At 50.7% G+C, this 16,288-nt stretch overlaps 2 protein-coding genes across 6 annotated transcripts; one reads left to right on the top strand and one right to left on the bottom strand.

Moving 5' to 3' along the window:
• The first annotated feature begins 2,843 nt into the window (after positions 1–2,843).
• RNASEH2C (ribonuclease H2 subunit C) lies at positions 2,844–4,112 on the top strand. The gene is made up of 4 exons (XM_027089950.1): positions 2,844–3,073; positions 3,263–3,459; positions 3,540–3,659; positions 3,981–4,112. Exons 1-4 carry the CDS (start codon positions 2,902–2,904, stop codon positions 4,005–4,007), a joined length of 516 nt encoding a protein of 171 aa, XP_026945751.1. The 5' UTR covers positions 2,844–2,901; the 3' UTR covers positions 4,008–4,112.
• Positions 4,113–4,178: 66 nt separating this feature from the next.
• Positions 4,179–11,756, bottom strand: KAT5 (lysine acetyltransferase 5). Of its 5 annotated transcripts, none has more exons than XM_027089947.1 (14): positions 11,484–11,756; positions 11,318–11,384; positions 10,924–10,992; positions 10,701–10,837; positions 10,255–10,410; positions 10,091–10,165; positions 9,907–9,981; positions 9,307–9,555; positions 9,144–9,233; positions 7,284–7,424; positions 7,110–7,203; positions 5,048–5,207; positions 4,832–4,913; positions 4,179–4,738 (listed from the first exon to the last, which is right to left on the bottom strand). In XM_027089947.1, the coding sequence occupies exons 1-14, from the start codon at positions 11,493–11,495 to the stop codon at positions 4,604–4,606; spliced, it is 1,542 nt and encodes a 513-aa protein (XP_026945748.1). In that variant the 5' UTR covers positions 11,496–11,756; the 3' UTR covers positions 4,179–4,603. The 5 variants fall into 5 exon arrangements, with proteins under 5 accessions (XP_026945748.1, XP_026945746.1, XP_026945750.1 ...); XM_027089946.1 differs by having other exon boundaries at positions 4,567–4,738; positions 10,255–10,437; positions 11,484–11,738; XM_027089945.1 differs by having other exon boundaries at positions 11,318–11,756.
• Positions 11,757–16,288: the final 4,532 nt, after the last annotated feature.

Here is a 16,288-nt window from a genome sequence, read left to right as displayed (position 1 = left end):
TAAAATTGATAAGCCTCTAGCTAGGCTAACTAAGAAAAAAAGAGAGAGCACAAATTATTAATACCAGAAATAAAAGAGGGGTCATCACTACTGAGCCCATGGACGTTAAAGGGATAATAAATATTATGAACAATTCTATGCCCACAATCTGATAACTTAAATGAAATGGACCAATTCCTTGAACGACACAAAGTAACAAAACTTACACAAAGGAAAATAGATAATCTGAATAGAGCTATCTCGAGGAAGTGAATCAATAATTAATAGTTATAATGGTTAATACTGTATATTGTTAACATAATAATAGATAATGTGAGGTGACACATATATCAAATCATCATGATGTACACTTTAAATATCTTAACAATTTTATTTGTCAGTTATACCTCAGTAAAGCTGAAAAAAAAATTTCTTAAAATGAACAACAACAAAAATTAGTGAAAATCTCCTAAAAAAAAAAAAAAAAAGCAACAGGCCGAGATGGTTCCCTGGTGAATTCTTCTTGTGAAAAAACATTTCAGAAAGAATAACAATTTCTTACAATCTCTTCCAGAAAATAGAAGCAGAGGGAACACTTCCTAATTCATTCTATGAGACCAGCATTATCCTAATACCAACACCAGATAAAGACATCACGAGAAAGGAAACTACAGATCAATATCACTCATGAACATAGGTGCAAAAATCCTCCACAAAAAAATATTAGGAAATTGAATTCAATATACATAAATGTATGCTTACACTTTAAAAGAGTAAACAATGGAAAGATGAACTAAAATATTTAAAAGATCACACAGGGCAGGAGAGAACTGTTTGCAAGGAACAGGAATAGACACTAGGTTTCTCTAAATAGATCTTCCTTTGTAGTTTGATTTTGGAAATGTAAATAATCACATAAAGTAAAAGTAAATCTTTTAGGGCTTCCCTGGTGGCGCAGTGGTTGAGAGTCTGCCTGCCAGTTCAGGGGACACAGGTTCAAGCCCTGGTCTGGGAGGATCCCACATGCCGCGGAGCAACTGGGCCCGTGAGCCACAATTACTGAGCCTGCGCGTCTGGAGCCTGTGCTCGGCAACAAGAGAGGCCGCGATAGTGAGAGGCACGCGCACCGCGATGAAGAGTGGCCCCCGCTCATCGCAACTATAGAAAGCCCTCGCACAGAAACGAAGACCCAGTACAGCCATAAATAAGAATCAATAGATTTTCTGAAAACTATGGCCTACAGGCCAAATCCAGTCCACTTTTTTTTCTTTCAGCCCACTGTGTTTTTGCAAATAAAGTTATATTGGAACACAGCCATGCTTATTTATTTACATATTGTCTATGTGGTTTTTTTGTTTGTTTTTTTTTTTTTTTTTTGCGGTATGCGGGCCTCTCACTGTTGTGGCCTCTCCTGCTGCGGAGCACAGGCTCTGGACACACAGGCTCGGCGGCCATGGCTCACGGGCCCAGCCACTCCGCGGCATGTGGGATCTTCCCGGACCGGGGCACGAACCCGTGTCCCCTGGCATTGGCAGGCAGACTCTAAACCACTGTGCCACCAGGGAAGCCCTCTATGGCTACAATGACAAAGCTGAGTACTTGTGTCAGAGAACAAATGTGAGGTTCACCAACCTCTGCTATAGATAAATAATAATCAGAATGTAAAAGGAAAAAAAGAGAAAAAGGATCTTGTTTGTAATAGAAACAATATAAGCTATCTAGGAATAAACTTTAAAATATGTATAAAAGAAGAAAACCTCACAACCGTACGGATAAGACATAAAAGACATAAATAAATGGTATTATGTATCTTATGCTTGGTAGAAAATGAAAGCAAAATTCTATTCAATCTGTCAATACCCTCCAGCCAAAGACCACCAGGCACACATCTGTAGTTATTAGTTTTGCAGTGTGGGGTATCTCAGTAAGAAGGGATTAGGAAGGATTTCTAGGATTTGGGCTTGTGTTGGGGATATGAGGGAGGGTTTAAAGAAGTAGGACTTTTCTCTGGATTGGATGCTGTCAGCAAGTGGGAGTATTTCTGTGATGGGATATGTTAACAGATCTTAACTATACGGAGGCTAAAGCTGCAATTGGTAAAGTAGCAACAGAAACTTATATTATCCAAGATAGAGGGATTTTCATTATTTTTGTGTGTTGGACAATATTTGTGTCTTTGTCAGTGTTCACATGATTACAGAATGATCTTGTTTTTGTTTTGATCCTTCACATCACAGAGTGACCTTGTCTGATGTCTATGTTCTGTGAAATTGTTCATGTTCAACAGAACACCAAGGCCAGCTCCTGGATGTCCGAGGATGCTTTTCTCTTTCTCAAATCTATAAATTAAATGCAATTTTAATGTTAATTACCAGTTACGTATGGGTTCGTTTTATGAGAGTACTTCCCAAAATCTATTTAAGTTGGGTATCAGGACAAATAAACATTAAAGAAGAGTTAAGAAGTCAAAAGGGAAAGAGTACTGCGAAAACTAGACATGAAACGAAAAGGCTTATATATTTGACTACAAAAAATAAAAGTCTTCTCTGTAATAAAAATGACCAATACAGAAGTTTGTAAGACAAACTTGGGTAAAGTATCTTCAACACATTTGAGGAAGGGTTGATATCCCTAGTTAAACACACACACAACACAAAACAAAACACTCTCTACCAGTCAATATATAAAAAGTGAACTCTTAGGGATCGTGTTGATTTTTTACAATAAAAATATACTATTGGAGAAAAATTTTCAAGAAAAAAATCTGGGGCTCGAACACAGGCGGTATTGCAGAGGAGCGTCAGAGAAGCCTACGCTTCCCAGGAGGCTCTGCGCTGACTGCCCCAGGCCTCCCGACAGGCTCCGCGCGCTTTACGCGCCAGCTTTGGCCTTAGCCTGCGAGCAACGGGGTCGCGACGGACAATGGAAAGCAGCGACGGGGAAGCCGTCGACAAGCGCCGCGTTCACCTGCGCCCTGTTACGCTGCGCGATCCCGCCCCCATCTTGCTGCACCTTCTGCCCTGCGAGGTTCTGGTTAACCGGCCCGCCCCCGTGGGGCTCTTCTTCACCCCGGCCATCCGCCAGGGTCCCGACGGTGAGCGCTCTCGGCTGGACTACGGCTCCCGGCAGCCCCCGCGCCGGCGCCGCGCTCTCCTCCGCGAGGAGCGGCGCGAGGGCTCCCGGGGATCGTGGTCCACCGAAGGTGGCGGGAGGGCGGCTACCGGGCTTGCTCCGGTAGGCCTGGATCAGACCCTCACTGGGGCCCTTCGCCTGCCTCCTCCAGGACTGGAAGTGTCGTTCCGGGGCCGCAGTCTACGCGGCGAGGAGGTGGTGGTGCCGCCTGGCCTCGTGGGATATGTGATGACAGAAGAGAAGGGAGAGGTGTTGCTGGGGAAGCAGGACTTCTCGGAGGGTTTGGAGGATGACGAGCAAGAGGAGCGGGAACTCGTGGAGCCCCCGGAGGCCCTGGAGCGCGACTTCGTGAGCACGGGGGTACAGGGTTGCAAGGGAGCGCGGGTGGGAGCGGCGGCCTCGATGCTGAGCCGGGGCCCCTTCCCCAGGACCGCTTTATTGGAGCCACAGCCAGTTTCAGCAGCTTCACCCTGTGGGGCCTGGAGACTATCCCCGGTCCCGATGCCAAAGTGCGTGGGGCCCTGACCTGGCCCAGCCTCGCTGCAGCGGTGAGTACATGGATGGGCCCCCTCCCTCCCAGACCCCATCCAACCCCCCCCCCGCCCCTTCAAGGTGGTTTCCTAAGTTGTCCAGAATCTTGTCCCTGAGTGAATCTGGGGGCTTCGGGGCTGGGGAGAACAATGGGGCAGATGGAACCTGGGTCTGACTGGAGGATTAGACTCGGTAGGGGCAGCATGGCTTCCCCACCGCTCTTCTCTGGCCTTCTAGAAGGGCTATGATTTTGAGCAGCTGGGTCTCTCCCCTGAGGATCTGGGCCACCCAGTCACTATACTGCAGAAATCCAATAGTAGAGGTGATTCCTGTTGCAGATTCATGCACAGGTACCCGAGGACTGAGAACCAGAGCTTGAAACTGAAAGCCACCGATCCCTTCACCCCAGTAAACCCTTCTTCACTTTGGAGCCTGATTCCATCACCCCAATAAAGGAGCTCTTCACAGAACACCTGTAAGTTCGCCAGCACCTTGGATCCAGCACTGCCCATTTTCCCACAAGGACCTTTCACAGCTCTGACCTATAGAAACAATTTATTGCCAGGGGGCAGTGGGGCAAGAGAGGCCAGAATTCTGCAGCCAGTTCCCACCCCACCCCACCCCCAGCTTCTACTTTACAAAAGAAATTTGTACAGCCACCAGTCCTCTATACAAGCCACCCGCACCCCCCATCTCACTGTACACAGCTGCCTGGCTCCCTCTGGTCCCTGGTTCACAGCAGGCCTGGGCCTGCGGCCAGCCGACCTTGGAGTTGACCTGAGCCCTGAGCTCGCCCTGGTGCTAGGCACCAGCAGGCCTTTACCAGGCCTGTCCTCTCCTTGTGGAGTTGTCCTCCGCCCTCTCTCCCTTGGCGCGCCTCTTGGAGACCCCAGTGGGGGAGGGATGGGCCGTCAGCCGCAGTTCTGCTGGCTTTGCTGGCACTGCCACGGGCAGTGCCTGGTCACCATTTTCCCCTCTTGCTCCAGTCCTTGGGAGTGAAGTGCAGACACTTGGAGTCGATCCGAAGAAGCCGCTTGAGCATAGCCCGTTCGTGCCCATCCACGATGTCCTCCGACAGTGTGAGGATATACTGGCCCTGGACAGGAGACGGGGCCAGGCAGGTCAGCCCACGTGGGGCCTGCTCTCTGCACCCCTACACACACGTGTCTCCCCCTGCCTGCCTCCCTACCTTGTAGTAGTTGATGAGGTTGAGGTACTGTAGAGTGGAGATGACATCCTCCTTCTTGATGCTGGTAATTTCACTGATCTCACTGTGGGAGGGCAAAGATCAGGTCCCCTGGGGGCCTACATCTCCACCCCAGGCCCCCAGTAGCCCGAAGAGTGAGAAAGCCCGGGAACAGACAGGTCATGCCATGCACCCCCGGGCAGGCAGGGCCAGGCTCACTTGATGGTGATCTGCGGCCTCTCCCCGCTCTCTGACTTCAGCCCCATCAAGATCTCCAGAATGGTCTGGGACCAGTAGCTTCGGTAGGATAGGAGGCCAAGATCCGAGAGGGGCTTCTCAGGGGTCCCCGTTTTCCCTTCCACTTTGGAGAGTTCATAGCCTAAAGCAATGGAGCAGGAGGGGGTGGGTAAGCAATCACAGCGTTATGCAACCATCGTTTAGGAATGCAGGTTGCAGAGGTAGACTGCATGGCTTCCATTCTGGGCCTGCCATGTGGTAGTTCTGTGCCTCAGTTTCCTTGTAAAGGACTAGTGAGTGTACGGTTCACCGGTGTGCTGAGGGCACTGAGAGAAGTAGCTACAATCAACTAGAAGCCAGTGAGGGCTTACAGGTGGGATGCGGGGAGTGCAGCGAAAATGGTTTGTGGAAAGTGCGTGCCTCCAACTTGCCTCAGTCATACCAGACTCTCTGCGCCTGGATATGTGAGGAGAGAAGAGGGGAAGACCCCACCTCTGGTCCAGGCCTGAGGATGCTTGCATTCTCAGTCAAATCAGTTCCTCAGCTGTGACCTGAGAAGCATCAGCTGCTCTAAGACCAGGCTGGCCTGACTGGATGGCTGGGAGGAAGCAAGAAGGGCGCCAAAGCACTTCCCAAGTCAGAGGGAGGCCATTCCTCAGCAGTAGCTACCTCTCCAGTGGCTCTCTCCCTCCCATTCTGACTGCTGTGCCCTCCTCTACCCTGCTGACCACTGGGCACTGGCAGGCAGTTCCTGGTGAGACCCTCAGGCCATGCAAAACCCTGAGCGGTTTCACATCTCTTGGACAGTATTCATTTCCCCGTCAGGGCCCTGAGATGTCTCCACTACTTCTAGAAGCCCTTCTTTATCCTCAGTCATAACGAGCCTTGTGTCGGATCGTAGCCCTTTCTCCTTTCCCCCTTGATTCATCTTTATCAGCCAGTCTGACCCTCTTGCCCAACTTCCTGTGACTTTCACCAAGCAGCCCGGTGGGGAGGACAGAGAGGCTTGTGCTTTGGAGGAAGGAAGCATGGAAGAGAGAAGGGGCACACTTGAGTTCTTACTCAACTTTGGGGGGAGTGCATGCAGAGTCCTGACAGATCAACTGGAGGCCACACTTGCCTCCTCAGCTGCAGGAGCTCCCAGCCCCTCCTAGTCAACAACCGACCCACCCTCTGGAGCTGCCTGGAATGGTGCTTCTAGTGCCCTGTCTGCTCCTGCCGGGCACAACTGAGCACATTTCCTTGGTGGCCCCGCACACATCCCATCTCCACTGAGGGCTGAGCTCCAAGGCTAGACTGACTTTCAGCAACCTTCTGCTCTTCAGGCAGAAGGTTTCCTGAGGATGTGACCACATCTTGGCATGTTTCTATACCAATAAAATTTCTCAGAACATGTCGGTGATCAAGTCAAGCCTCCAAGTCTTCACCAGACAGCTAAGCCTCCCTCATCTCCCGGGTCAGAGCTTGGTTATCCCAAGGGTGCAGTGAGTGGTGAGTTGAATGGAATGACGGTAAGAGGCTGGGAAGCAAGAGGGGGCCTTGGGGGCTAATGAAGAGTTCACGTCTGATGAGGGGCAGAGGCCAGATCCCTGTGAGTCACGTTTGACGTGACATCTGCTGTCCCCAAGGCTCAGAGAACAAGTAGGAAAATAAACCACAGGTCCTTGCCCAGGAACGTGTATAACCGCATAGGACCAGACAGCTGAGCAGGAGTGGCTCACTCGGCTTCTGCCCGTGCCCTGGGCAGGAGCAGACAAGTCAGAATTGGGAAAAGTTGAGTGGTACTTAGAACCTTGGCCAAGGAACTATGAGGGGCTGAAAACCTAGTCCAGACGAACAGGGCAGTCACCCCAGTATGGAGAGAACCTTGGGAGAGTCTCATCTTTATTTCTAGCCAGTTCCCCTGGTGACTGGACTGCACAGCCAGGGCTGAGAACACAGCAACCCGACATGTCTGTGTGCAGCATCTGTGCGTGAGACAGCGATGGGGCCTGGGCCTCCCAGGACCTGCCCCCAGCCCCCGGCCAGCAGCACAGGTACTCACTGAACTCGATCAGCAGCTTGCCGTAGCCCCGGCGCTGGTAGGGAGGCAGGGTCAGGATGCAGGCCACGTTGTAGTCTTCTGTGGATTCCTTTTCCTGGAAAAGAGAGGCAGGTGAGTGTGAGGGAAGGGACCTAGCTCAGGGCAGGACTGTGGACAGCCTGGAAGAGCACTCACCTTGGAGAAGTAGCCCACGATGTGGAAGCCCTTGCAGTCATACTCCGTCATGACGTAGAAGAGGAAAGGGTCTGTGTCATAGTACAGCGTCTTGTGGTCGAGGAAACACTTAGCCAGAAGACACAGGTTCTGGGAGTAACTCTGCAAACGAAAAGGTCTGTCACCACCCTGGGTACCCAGCCTTGAGCATGGCCGTTGGGCCAGGGTCAGCCTGAAGCTTCTTTGTCCCCCAGGCTGACAGGTGAGAAGCCTTCCTCCCTGGGGCCTGACCTAGTCCATTGGTCAGTGTGTCCGGCGCACGGGCCCTTCTTAGTGTCCAGGAGCCCACGTTTCAGCTGTGTGATGGTGTTCAAGCACCCGCCCCCCGGTGAGCTGGGCAGGTCTACTCGTGCTCTCCATACCCCATCTAACTCTGGCCTGGAAGCCTCCACTGCCCTCTGCCAGTTACCAGTCAAGAAACTGATGTGTCCCTACAAAGAAGGACTGACCAAGGATTATGAGAAAAGCTCCGTCTGTGTGACAGTCTTAGGAAACTGGTTGTCAAAAAAACAACACTCTGCAACCCCCAGTCACATCTCTTGAGAACTGATCTGCTCTTCTACAACAGGGGTAAAGAATTCCGGAATTTGACAAAATAACTGCCTCAAGGGCTGCCCCAGCAAAATTATTAATCTTGCTACTTTACTTCTAGTCTCACAACTTTCCTGCATTTCAGATTTGGCTTTTTAAGCACCTGCTGGACACGGCCATTTGGATACCCAAGCCCACACACTTAATACAGTTAACAGTGGTTAAAGCAGCATCTTCCTCTCAAGTCCCCCCAGCACCCAAGCAAGAGCTGTCCCCTGGCAGTCTAGGTGACTGCCTCTCCCTCCCCGCCCTCCAGGCCCCAAGAATGGAGGCATTTCACTTTTAAAGTCCCTCCAGGTTATGCCCTTCTTCCTCCCCACAGCCAGACTAAGGCAGGTTTGAAGCCCCAAACCTGTAGTGTCCCCACTTCCCAGCTGACCTCAATCCCACCCCCTGAGCTCTGTCCCACGTAAGACAGCCTTGCCTCATCCTGTCTGCCCTCCAGCCAGAAGAAAGGATCTTCGCCTTTTACACTGTCTCTGCACATTTTTTTGCATTTCACAGATAACGCATTTTTTTTACAAATTGAAGGTTTGTGGCAACCCTGCATTGAGTCTATCACTGCCATTTTTCCAAAAGCATGTGCTCACTTCATGTCTGTGTCACATTTTTATAATTCTTGCAATAATATTACAAACCTTTTCCTTATTATATTTGTTATGGTGACCAGTGATTCTCAATGTTACCACTACAATTGTTTTTTTAGACACAATGCTACTGCACGCTTAACGGACTACAGCACAGCGTACATGTACCTTTGATATGCTCAGGGAAGCCAAAAATATTGTGTGACTGCTTTATTTCGATGTTCACCTGATTGTGGTGGTCTGAAACTGAACCCGCAGTATCTCTGGAGTCAGCATCCATTCCTGCCCTTCAGAACCCACTGCCTGTGTCACGGCTCAAAGGTTACCTCCTCTGTGAAGCTTTGCTGTCCACCTCTTCTGGATCCTGATAACCCACCCTTTGTGTTTCATGACACGTATCACACTGGGATCTATGCAGCCATTAGCATGTCTGTTTTCCCCTGTGAGCTCTCAGCAGAGATTTTGTCCAATTCACCTTGTACAGTATCTCCCACCACCTGCCCTACAGCAGGAATGCAGTAAATGGGGTGAACAGATCTGTTAGCCACAATGGGCAGTGTTTTCCTGAGCTGGAAGAAGCTGCTCACTCGACTCCCTCAGACTCCCGGCGACAAGGACTCCCCGCTGCCCCTCAGCCACTGACCTTGTTCTTACGTCCATCGATCTCAAAGAAGGAGATGGTGCCCTTTCGGTAAATCTCGTTGCCTGGAGGATGTCGCAGGTCACACTTGGTCTGAGGAAGAGAGGAGAATTAGGGGCGGGGGTGGGGGGTTGCTAGGAGGATGGCCTCCTGGGACCCCTCATACCAAGTGACGCTGCAGACACTTGAGGCTTCGGCCGTACTTGAGGCAGAACTCGCAGAGGTAGAGGACAGGCAGCGTGGTGAGCTCCTGTGGGTATGGAGAGAAGTACCAGGGCTTGAGGCGGTGCCGGCCCAGCTCGATGCACTCGATGTTCTTCATCCGGGTGACAATGTCGTCGTGGCTCCGGTCAGACACCAGGCTCCCAGTCATGCGAGGAGCTGACGGTATTCCATCTGAGCTGTCCTGCGAGTCCTGCCCAAGGCCGGTGGAAGACACCAGGTTACAGGAGACAATTCAAGCAGGGCACTTTACAGCTCACAGCCTTTCCACAGGTTTCCTTGTTCAAACCTAACAGCAAACCTATTAGGGGAGGTACTAAAATCCCCACTTTCCAGTTAAAGAAACCAAGACTTGGAAAGTTTTCATTTGGAATGTAGAAAAAAATCACCCAATGCCTGATCTGAACCAGCTCCGCCTCACTCCCAGTCCCACCAACGCCATCTCTGCTCAGCACCCCTTGTTCATTTTTAAACTAGTCACTAAAGTCTCTGCCCTGCCTATGTCCCCTCCTTTTCACCCAGCTTCCCTCTTCCTCAGACCTACCTCATCAGTGCCCAAGCAATTCGATTTTCGCTTCCGCCCTGGCTGAGCTGCCACTGCCCTACGGGCTGATCCATTCTGCAGATGAAAAAGTAGGAACAGAAAACATAGCTGTGAAATGAGCCCAAAAGGGGCTACCAGAGGTTAGAAGAAGGGGAGGGAAGAAGAGATGGTTTGGGGGACTCACCTGGGGAAAAACTGAGGCTGGGGCTGTCTCGCTGGGCACTGGGGTCGCTGGTGAAACCACCTCCACCTTCCGTTTCTGCAGAAAGAAACCAGGACAGGTGGGTCAGAAGGTAGAGAAGGTGGGACCTGAGAGGAAAGCAAGGTCCCTGGAATTGCTGAGGGTACCGTTGAGCGGTGGTTGGGCTGCAGGCAGGAGCTGGAGGAGAGCGGCTGGTCGGGCTCGCCGCCGGGAATGGCCTCCCGCTCCTTGGGCAGGTTGAAGCGGAGTGTGATCTGGACCGGGATTGGCAAGGTCTTCCCGCTGGCCTGGGCGGAGGCCGGCTGTAGAGATAGGTCCAGGGTCTTCCTCTGGGGCGGGGTTGGTGGTGGGATCAGGAAGGGGAGTAGGGCCCCCTCAGCATGGAGTGATCAAACCCCACCCTCTGCCCTTTCAAGGACACAGGAACAGCCACTGGACTCTGGAAACTACATCTGCAATTTGGCCCCCATCCTTCACAAGCTGATGCCAGGGTGGGAGGGCACAGCCTCAAGCCCATCCAGGAGCCACTGAGGCCAAGAGATTTGAAAAGTAGGAGGCAGGAGAGAGGAGGTGAAGCAGGGGACCTACTCACCACCTCTCTCTCTGGAGAGCCGGGGCGGGACCCAGGAAGTCCGTTCTTGGTGGGGGTCTTGGCCTCTTTCTTGGGGAACTGGATCTTCTTTAGGTCCAGCCGCTCGTGGGTCACCCATTCATCCAGGCGTTTGTTGACTGCAGCAGTGGGGATGGCTCAGGAAGGAGTGCCAGAGGCTGCCCCGCAACCCTGCGGCCCCACCTCATCCCGGCCCAGAACTCACAGTCAATGTAATGGACGTAGAAAAGCTTCCGGCCACTGATGTCCTTCACGCTCAGTATCTCAGCCAGGGCTGTGGGAACAGCAGAGGCAAGGGCCTTAGACAGACCAGGCCATGAGGCTCCACCCTCCTACGACCTGAACTCCACCACGAGGCCCGATTCCTAAGCCCCAGCACTTGGAACCGCTCGCTCAAGCCCCCGTTAGTCACCAAGTGCCATCCCCTCTCCAAGCCCTGCCCGGTCCCTCACAAACGGCTAAAAGCCACGCCCCTCCTGAGTATCTGCGCCCCGCCCGCTCCAGGATTCTAGAGGCCCCACCCCCTCCCCTGGGTTCGGTTGACTCTCCCCCGCCCCTCGCCCTCAGGTTCCTTAGCCCCGCCCCCCGACGTCACTCACGCCACTCATCTTCGTTGTCTTGGTTCCGCCGCAGCACGGGCAGGCGGCAGCCCTCGATTATCTCCCCCTGGGGAGACAGCGCGGCGCCAGGGTCGGCTACTGGGGGGCCTCGGGCTCTACCCACCTCCCCTGGCTCCCTCCGCCCCGCCCCGGGCACCGGACTCACCACCTCCGCCATCTTCCCTCCCTCCACTGCCACTTCCGGCCCCTCTGGGAGACGTCACTTCCGGGATTGAACACGTTGTAGGCCCGGGCTTCCCCGAAGCGGCTTTACGAGAGGACACTTGCGAGACATCGCCGCCCAGCTTGCTGACGGAGCCGGCCCGTTTGGCTACTGGGGGAATGGTGTGTTTTAAGTCTCAGGCCAGGTCCTGGGTGGAATCCCCACAACGTGCACAACGATTGGAGGAAAACTGAGTCCGTCACGTGACGCTCACTGGGTGCGACGCCGGTCACGTGGGACTGGTGTTAGTGCTTTGAGGGAGGCCTGGCTGGGGCGTCTCCTACTGGCGTAACGATGCGTCGCGGGGAGTGAACTGCGCGTGCTCGGCCGGGAGTTGGGGGGCGGGTCTGGAGAAGTGGCCGGGACTTGAAGGACTCAACGCGTCGCTAAGTTGTGGACTTCATTCCTTAGGGCTGGGAGTCACGGAAGATTTATGGGTTTGTTGTTTTGTATAATAGGTTGCTAATTATAAGAGTAATTACAACATTTTTCATTTATACATTCAACAAGTGCTTAGTTATCGCCTACCATGTGCCAGGCCCTATTCTAGGAGCCTGGAATACATCAGTGAATAAAATAATCTCCTCCTCCTGGAGCTTGCATTCTTGGAGGTTGGGAAGAAAAAAAGAGGGGTATAGATAACAAACAGTAAATATATTTAAAAAATAAATTATCTAGTCTATTAAAGAGTGATGGGCTTCCCTGATGGCGCGGTGGTTGGGAGTCCGCCTGCCGATGCAGGGGACGCGGGTTCGTGCCCCGGTCCGGGAGGATTCCACATGCCGCGGAGCGGCTGGGCCCGTGAGCCATGGCCGCTGGGCCTGCGCGTCCGGAGCCTGTGCTCCGCAGCGGGAGGGGCCGCAGTGAGAGGCCCGCAAAAAAAAAAAAAAAAAAAAAGGTAAAAGTGTTTTGGGAAAAAAAAAAAAAAAAAAAAAAACCCTGCAAGGTGAAGGAAATAGGCAGGTAGGCAAACTGTGGCATGCAGGCCAAATCCAACCCTCTGCTAGTTTTCCTACAGCCAGTGGGCTAAGAATGGTTTTTATATTTTTTAAAGCTTGGGGAAATATCAAAAGAATATGACACATGAAAATTATGAAATTCAAATTTCAGGGTCTGTAAACAATGTTGGAGCATAGCCACACTCATTCATTGACGTTTTGTCTATGACTCCATCCACATTAAAACTGAATAATTGGAACTTCCCTGCTGGCGCAGTGGTTAAGAAGCCGCCCGTCAACGCAGGAGACATGGGTTCCAGCCCTGGTCCGGGAGGGTCCCACGTGCCTCGGAACAACTAAGCCCGTGCGCCACAACTACTGAGCCTGCACTCTAGAGCCCACGCACCTAGAGCCCGTGATCTGCAACAAGAGAAGCCACCGCAATGAGAAGGCTGCGCGTAGCCCCCACTTGCCGCAACTAGAGAAAGCCTGCGTGCAGCAATGAAGACCATAAATAACCATATGGTCCATAATAACCATATGGAACCATAAAAAAACAAACAAATAAATAAAATGGATAACTGGGACTCCCCTGGTGGTCCAGTGGTAAAGAATCTGCCTCACAATGCAGGGGATGCGGGTTCGATCCCTGGTCAGGGAACAAAGATCCCACGTGCTGTGGGGAAACTAAGCCCTCATGCCACAACTACTGAGTTTGCGTGCCTCAACTAGAGCCTGCGAGCTGCAAACAACAGAGTCCATGTGCTCTGGAACCTGCGCACGACAACTAGAGAAGGGAAAAAAACCCTGCATGCCACAACTAGAGAGAAGCCTGTGCACCGCAAGGAAAGATCCCGCATGCCACAACTAAGACCCAATGCGGCCAAATAAATAAATAAATATTTTTAAAAAAGAAGAAGGAAGGAACATGGACTTCTGTTTTCCAAATGTATGTGCTATGTTTGTGCTTAAAAGATCCAGATTCATCAAAATGCTGGCTGAATTCAAGGTGGGGGTAAACAAGCATTTCCTCTAAACTGCACTAATGATGTGCCCGTGACCTTGAGGGCTGAAGATGTTTCTTCTGGGTAAGAGCTCTCGGGCTGGTGTGTTTTTCAGCGCAGGGTTGTCATTGCAGGTGGGCTGTGACCAGGCCCATGACCTTTGTGGAACATTCCCTGTCACAGTGTCATGGAAGCAATAACTGGTTCCCAGGAAAGACCCCGAGCCAGGAAAGGGGCCGGAAGCTGAGCCCCACTGGGCTCAAGAGCTCACTCATTTGGGAAAACGGACTTGTGCTCTCCTTTATATCTCAGGGGATCTAAAGGAAAACAAGTACCCAAGACAAAAGTCAAATATTCAGAATGACACCTTTTCGGCCCAGTGAAGGCTTAAAAAAAAAACAGTTCAAGAACACAATTCATTTTCATCATCTCTGGTTTTCAGAGAGGGCTTTTTAAAAAGTGTATTTGCTGTACCCATTAAAATCATTTTCTACAAACGGTTACCATGAGCGGCACTTTCTGGGGTGGGACAGGTGAATGCTGTTGTGGGGATGTGGGGGGAACAAGGGTAGGAGGGGCCTGTCATAGAAGGGGGTCGTGGCTGTGGGAGAGAAGGTTCCATAGCGTAAGCCTCATCCTACCAGCCGAGGGGACTTTTATTCTCAGAGAAGTGCATGAGGAATGGTTGCCGGTGTTGTTCTGGATTGACAAGGTGTTAATTTCTCGGTAGGTTGTAACTTTAAAAATAAAAAAATTATTTGTGTTAAAAAAAAAACCCAAGGGCTTCCCTGGTGGCGCAGTGGTTGAGAGTCTCCTGCCAATGCAGGGGACATGGGTTCGAGCTCTGGTCTGGGAGGATCCCACATGCCACGGAGCAACTAGGCCCGTGAGCCACAACTACTGAGCCTGTGCGTCTGGAGCCTGTGCTCTGCAACAAGAGAGGCCATGACAGTGAGAGTCCCGTGCACCACGATGAAGAGTGGCCCACGCTCGCCACAACTAGAGAAAGCCCTCGCACAGAAACGAAGACCCAACACAGCCAAAAATAAATAAATGAATTAATTTTTTAAAAAAACCAAAAAATCAAAGTGGGGGTAAAGACTGCTTGGCAGAGAGTCCAAGGCTGCAGGCCCAGGTCTGGGAATCCTCAGCATGGATGGCAGCAAGGGCAAGAAAATGCCCGCTGGGCTAGGTACTTGGCTGGCCCTCCCAGACTTCAGGGGGCACTCTCACAGAGGTGGGGGTGAGAGAAAGCCAGACTCTGTAGGGCTCGAGGGACTGGAAGCAGCACAAATACACAATTCTTTAGGGTAGTTTGAGTTTGCGTGAAAGGTTAAAATGACTCTTAGAGGAAAACATAGGCAGAACACTCTATGACATAAATCACAGCAAAATCCTTTTTGACCCATCTCCTAGAGAAATGGAAATAAAAATAAACAAATGGGATCTAATGAAACTTAAAAGCTTTTGCACAGCAAAGGAAACCATAAACAAGATGAAAAGACAACCCTCAGAATGGGAGAAAATATTTGCAAATGAAGCAACTGACAGAGGATTAATCTCCAAAATTTACAAGCAGCTCATGCAGCTCAATATCAAAAAACAAACAGCCCAATCCAAAAATGGGCAGAAGACCTAAACAGACATTTCTCCAAAGAAGACATACAGATTGCCAACAAACACATGAAAGGATGCTCAACATCACCAATCATTAGAGAAATGCAAATCGAAACTACAATGAGATATCATCTCACACCGGTCAGAATGGCCATCAGCAAAAAATCTACAAACAATAAATGCTGGAGAGGATGTGGAGAAAAGGGAACCCTCTTGCACTGTTGGTGGGAATGTAAATTGATACAGCCACTATGGAGAACAGTATGGAGGTTCCTTAAAAAACTAAAATTAGAACTACCATACGACCCAGCAATCCCACTACTGGGCATATACCCTGAGAAAACCATAATTCAAAAAGAGTCACGTACCACAATGTTCATTGCAGCTCTATTTACAATAGCCAGGACATGGAAGCAACCTAAGTGTCCATCGACAGATGAATGGATAAAGAAGATGTGGCACATATATACAATGGAATATTACTCAGCCATAAAAAGGAACGAAACTGAGTTATTTGTAGTGAGGTGGATGGACCTAGAGTCTGTCATGCAGAGTGAAGTAAGTTAGAAAGAGTAAAACAAGTACTGTATCCTAATAAATACATATGGAATCTAAAAAACAAAACAAAAAAATGGTCATGAAGAACCTAGGGGCAAGGCGGGAATAAAGATGCAGACCTACTAGAGAATGGACTTGAGGACACGGGGAGGGGGAAGGGTAAGATGGGACAAAGTGAGAGAGTGGCATGGACATATATACACTACCAAACGTAAAACAGATAGCTAGTGGGAAGTAGCCACATAGCACAGGGAGATCAGCTCGGTGCTTTGTGACCACCTAGAGGGGTGGGATAGGGGGGGTGGGAGGGAGACGCAAGAGGGAGGAGATATGGGGATATATGTATATGTATAACTGATTCACTTTGTTATAAAGTAGAAACTAACACACCATTGTAAAGCAGTTATACTCCAATAAAGATGTTAAAAAAAGAAAAAAAAAGTTAAAATGAAAACAAAAACTTTTTTTAGCTTGTTTTGGGGGGGGCCACACCTCGCAGCTTCTGGGATCCTAGTTCTCAGATGAGGGATTGAACTCAGACCGCTGCAGTGGAAGCGCCATGTCCTAACCACTAGGCCGCCAGGGAGTTCCACCCTTTTTTTTTTTTTTTGCGGTACGCGGGCCTCTCACT

Source organism: Aethalodelphis obliquidens, unplaced genomic scaffold (genome assembly GCF_003676395.1).
Source record: "Aethalodelphis obliquidens isolate GAN/ISIS:26980383/991018 unplaced genomic scaffold, ASM367639v1 scaffold69, whole genome shotgun sequence".
Lineage (NCBI taxonomy): Eukaryota > Metazoa > Chordata > Mammalia > Artiodactyla > Delphinidae > Aethalodelphis > Aethalodelphis obliquidens.
The sequence above is the reverse complement of the archived record's forward strand: the minus strand, read 5'-3'. Positions and strand labels throughout refer to the sequence as shown.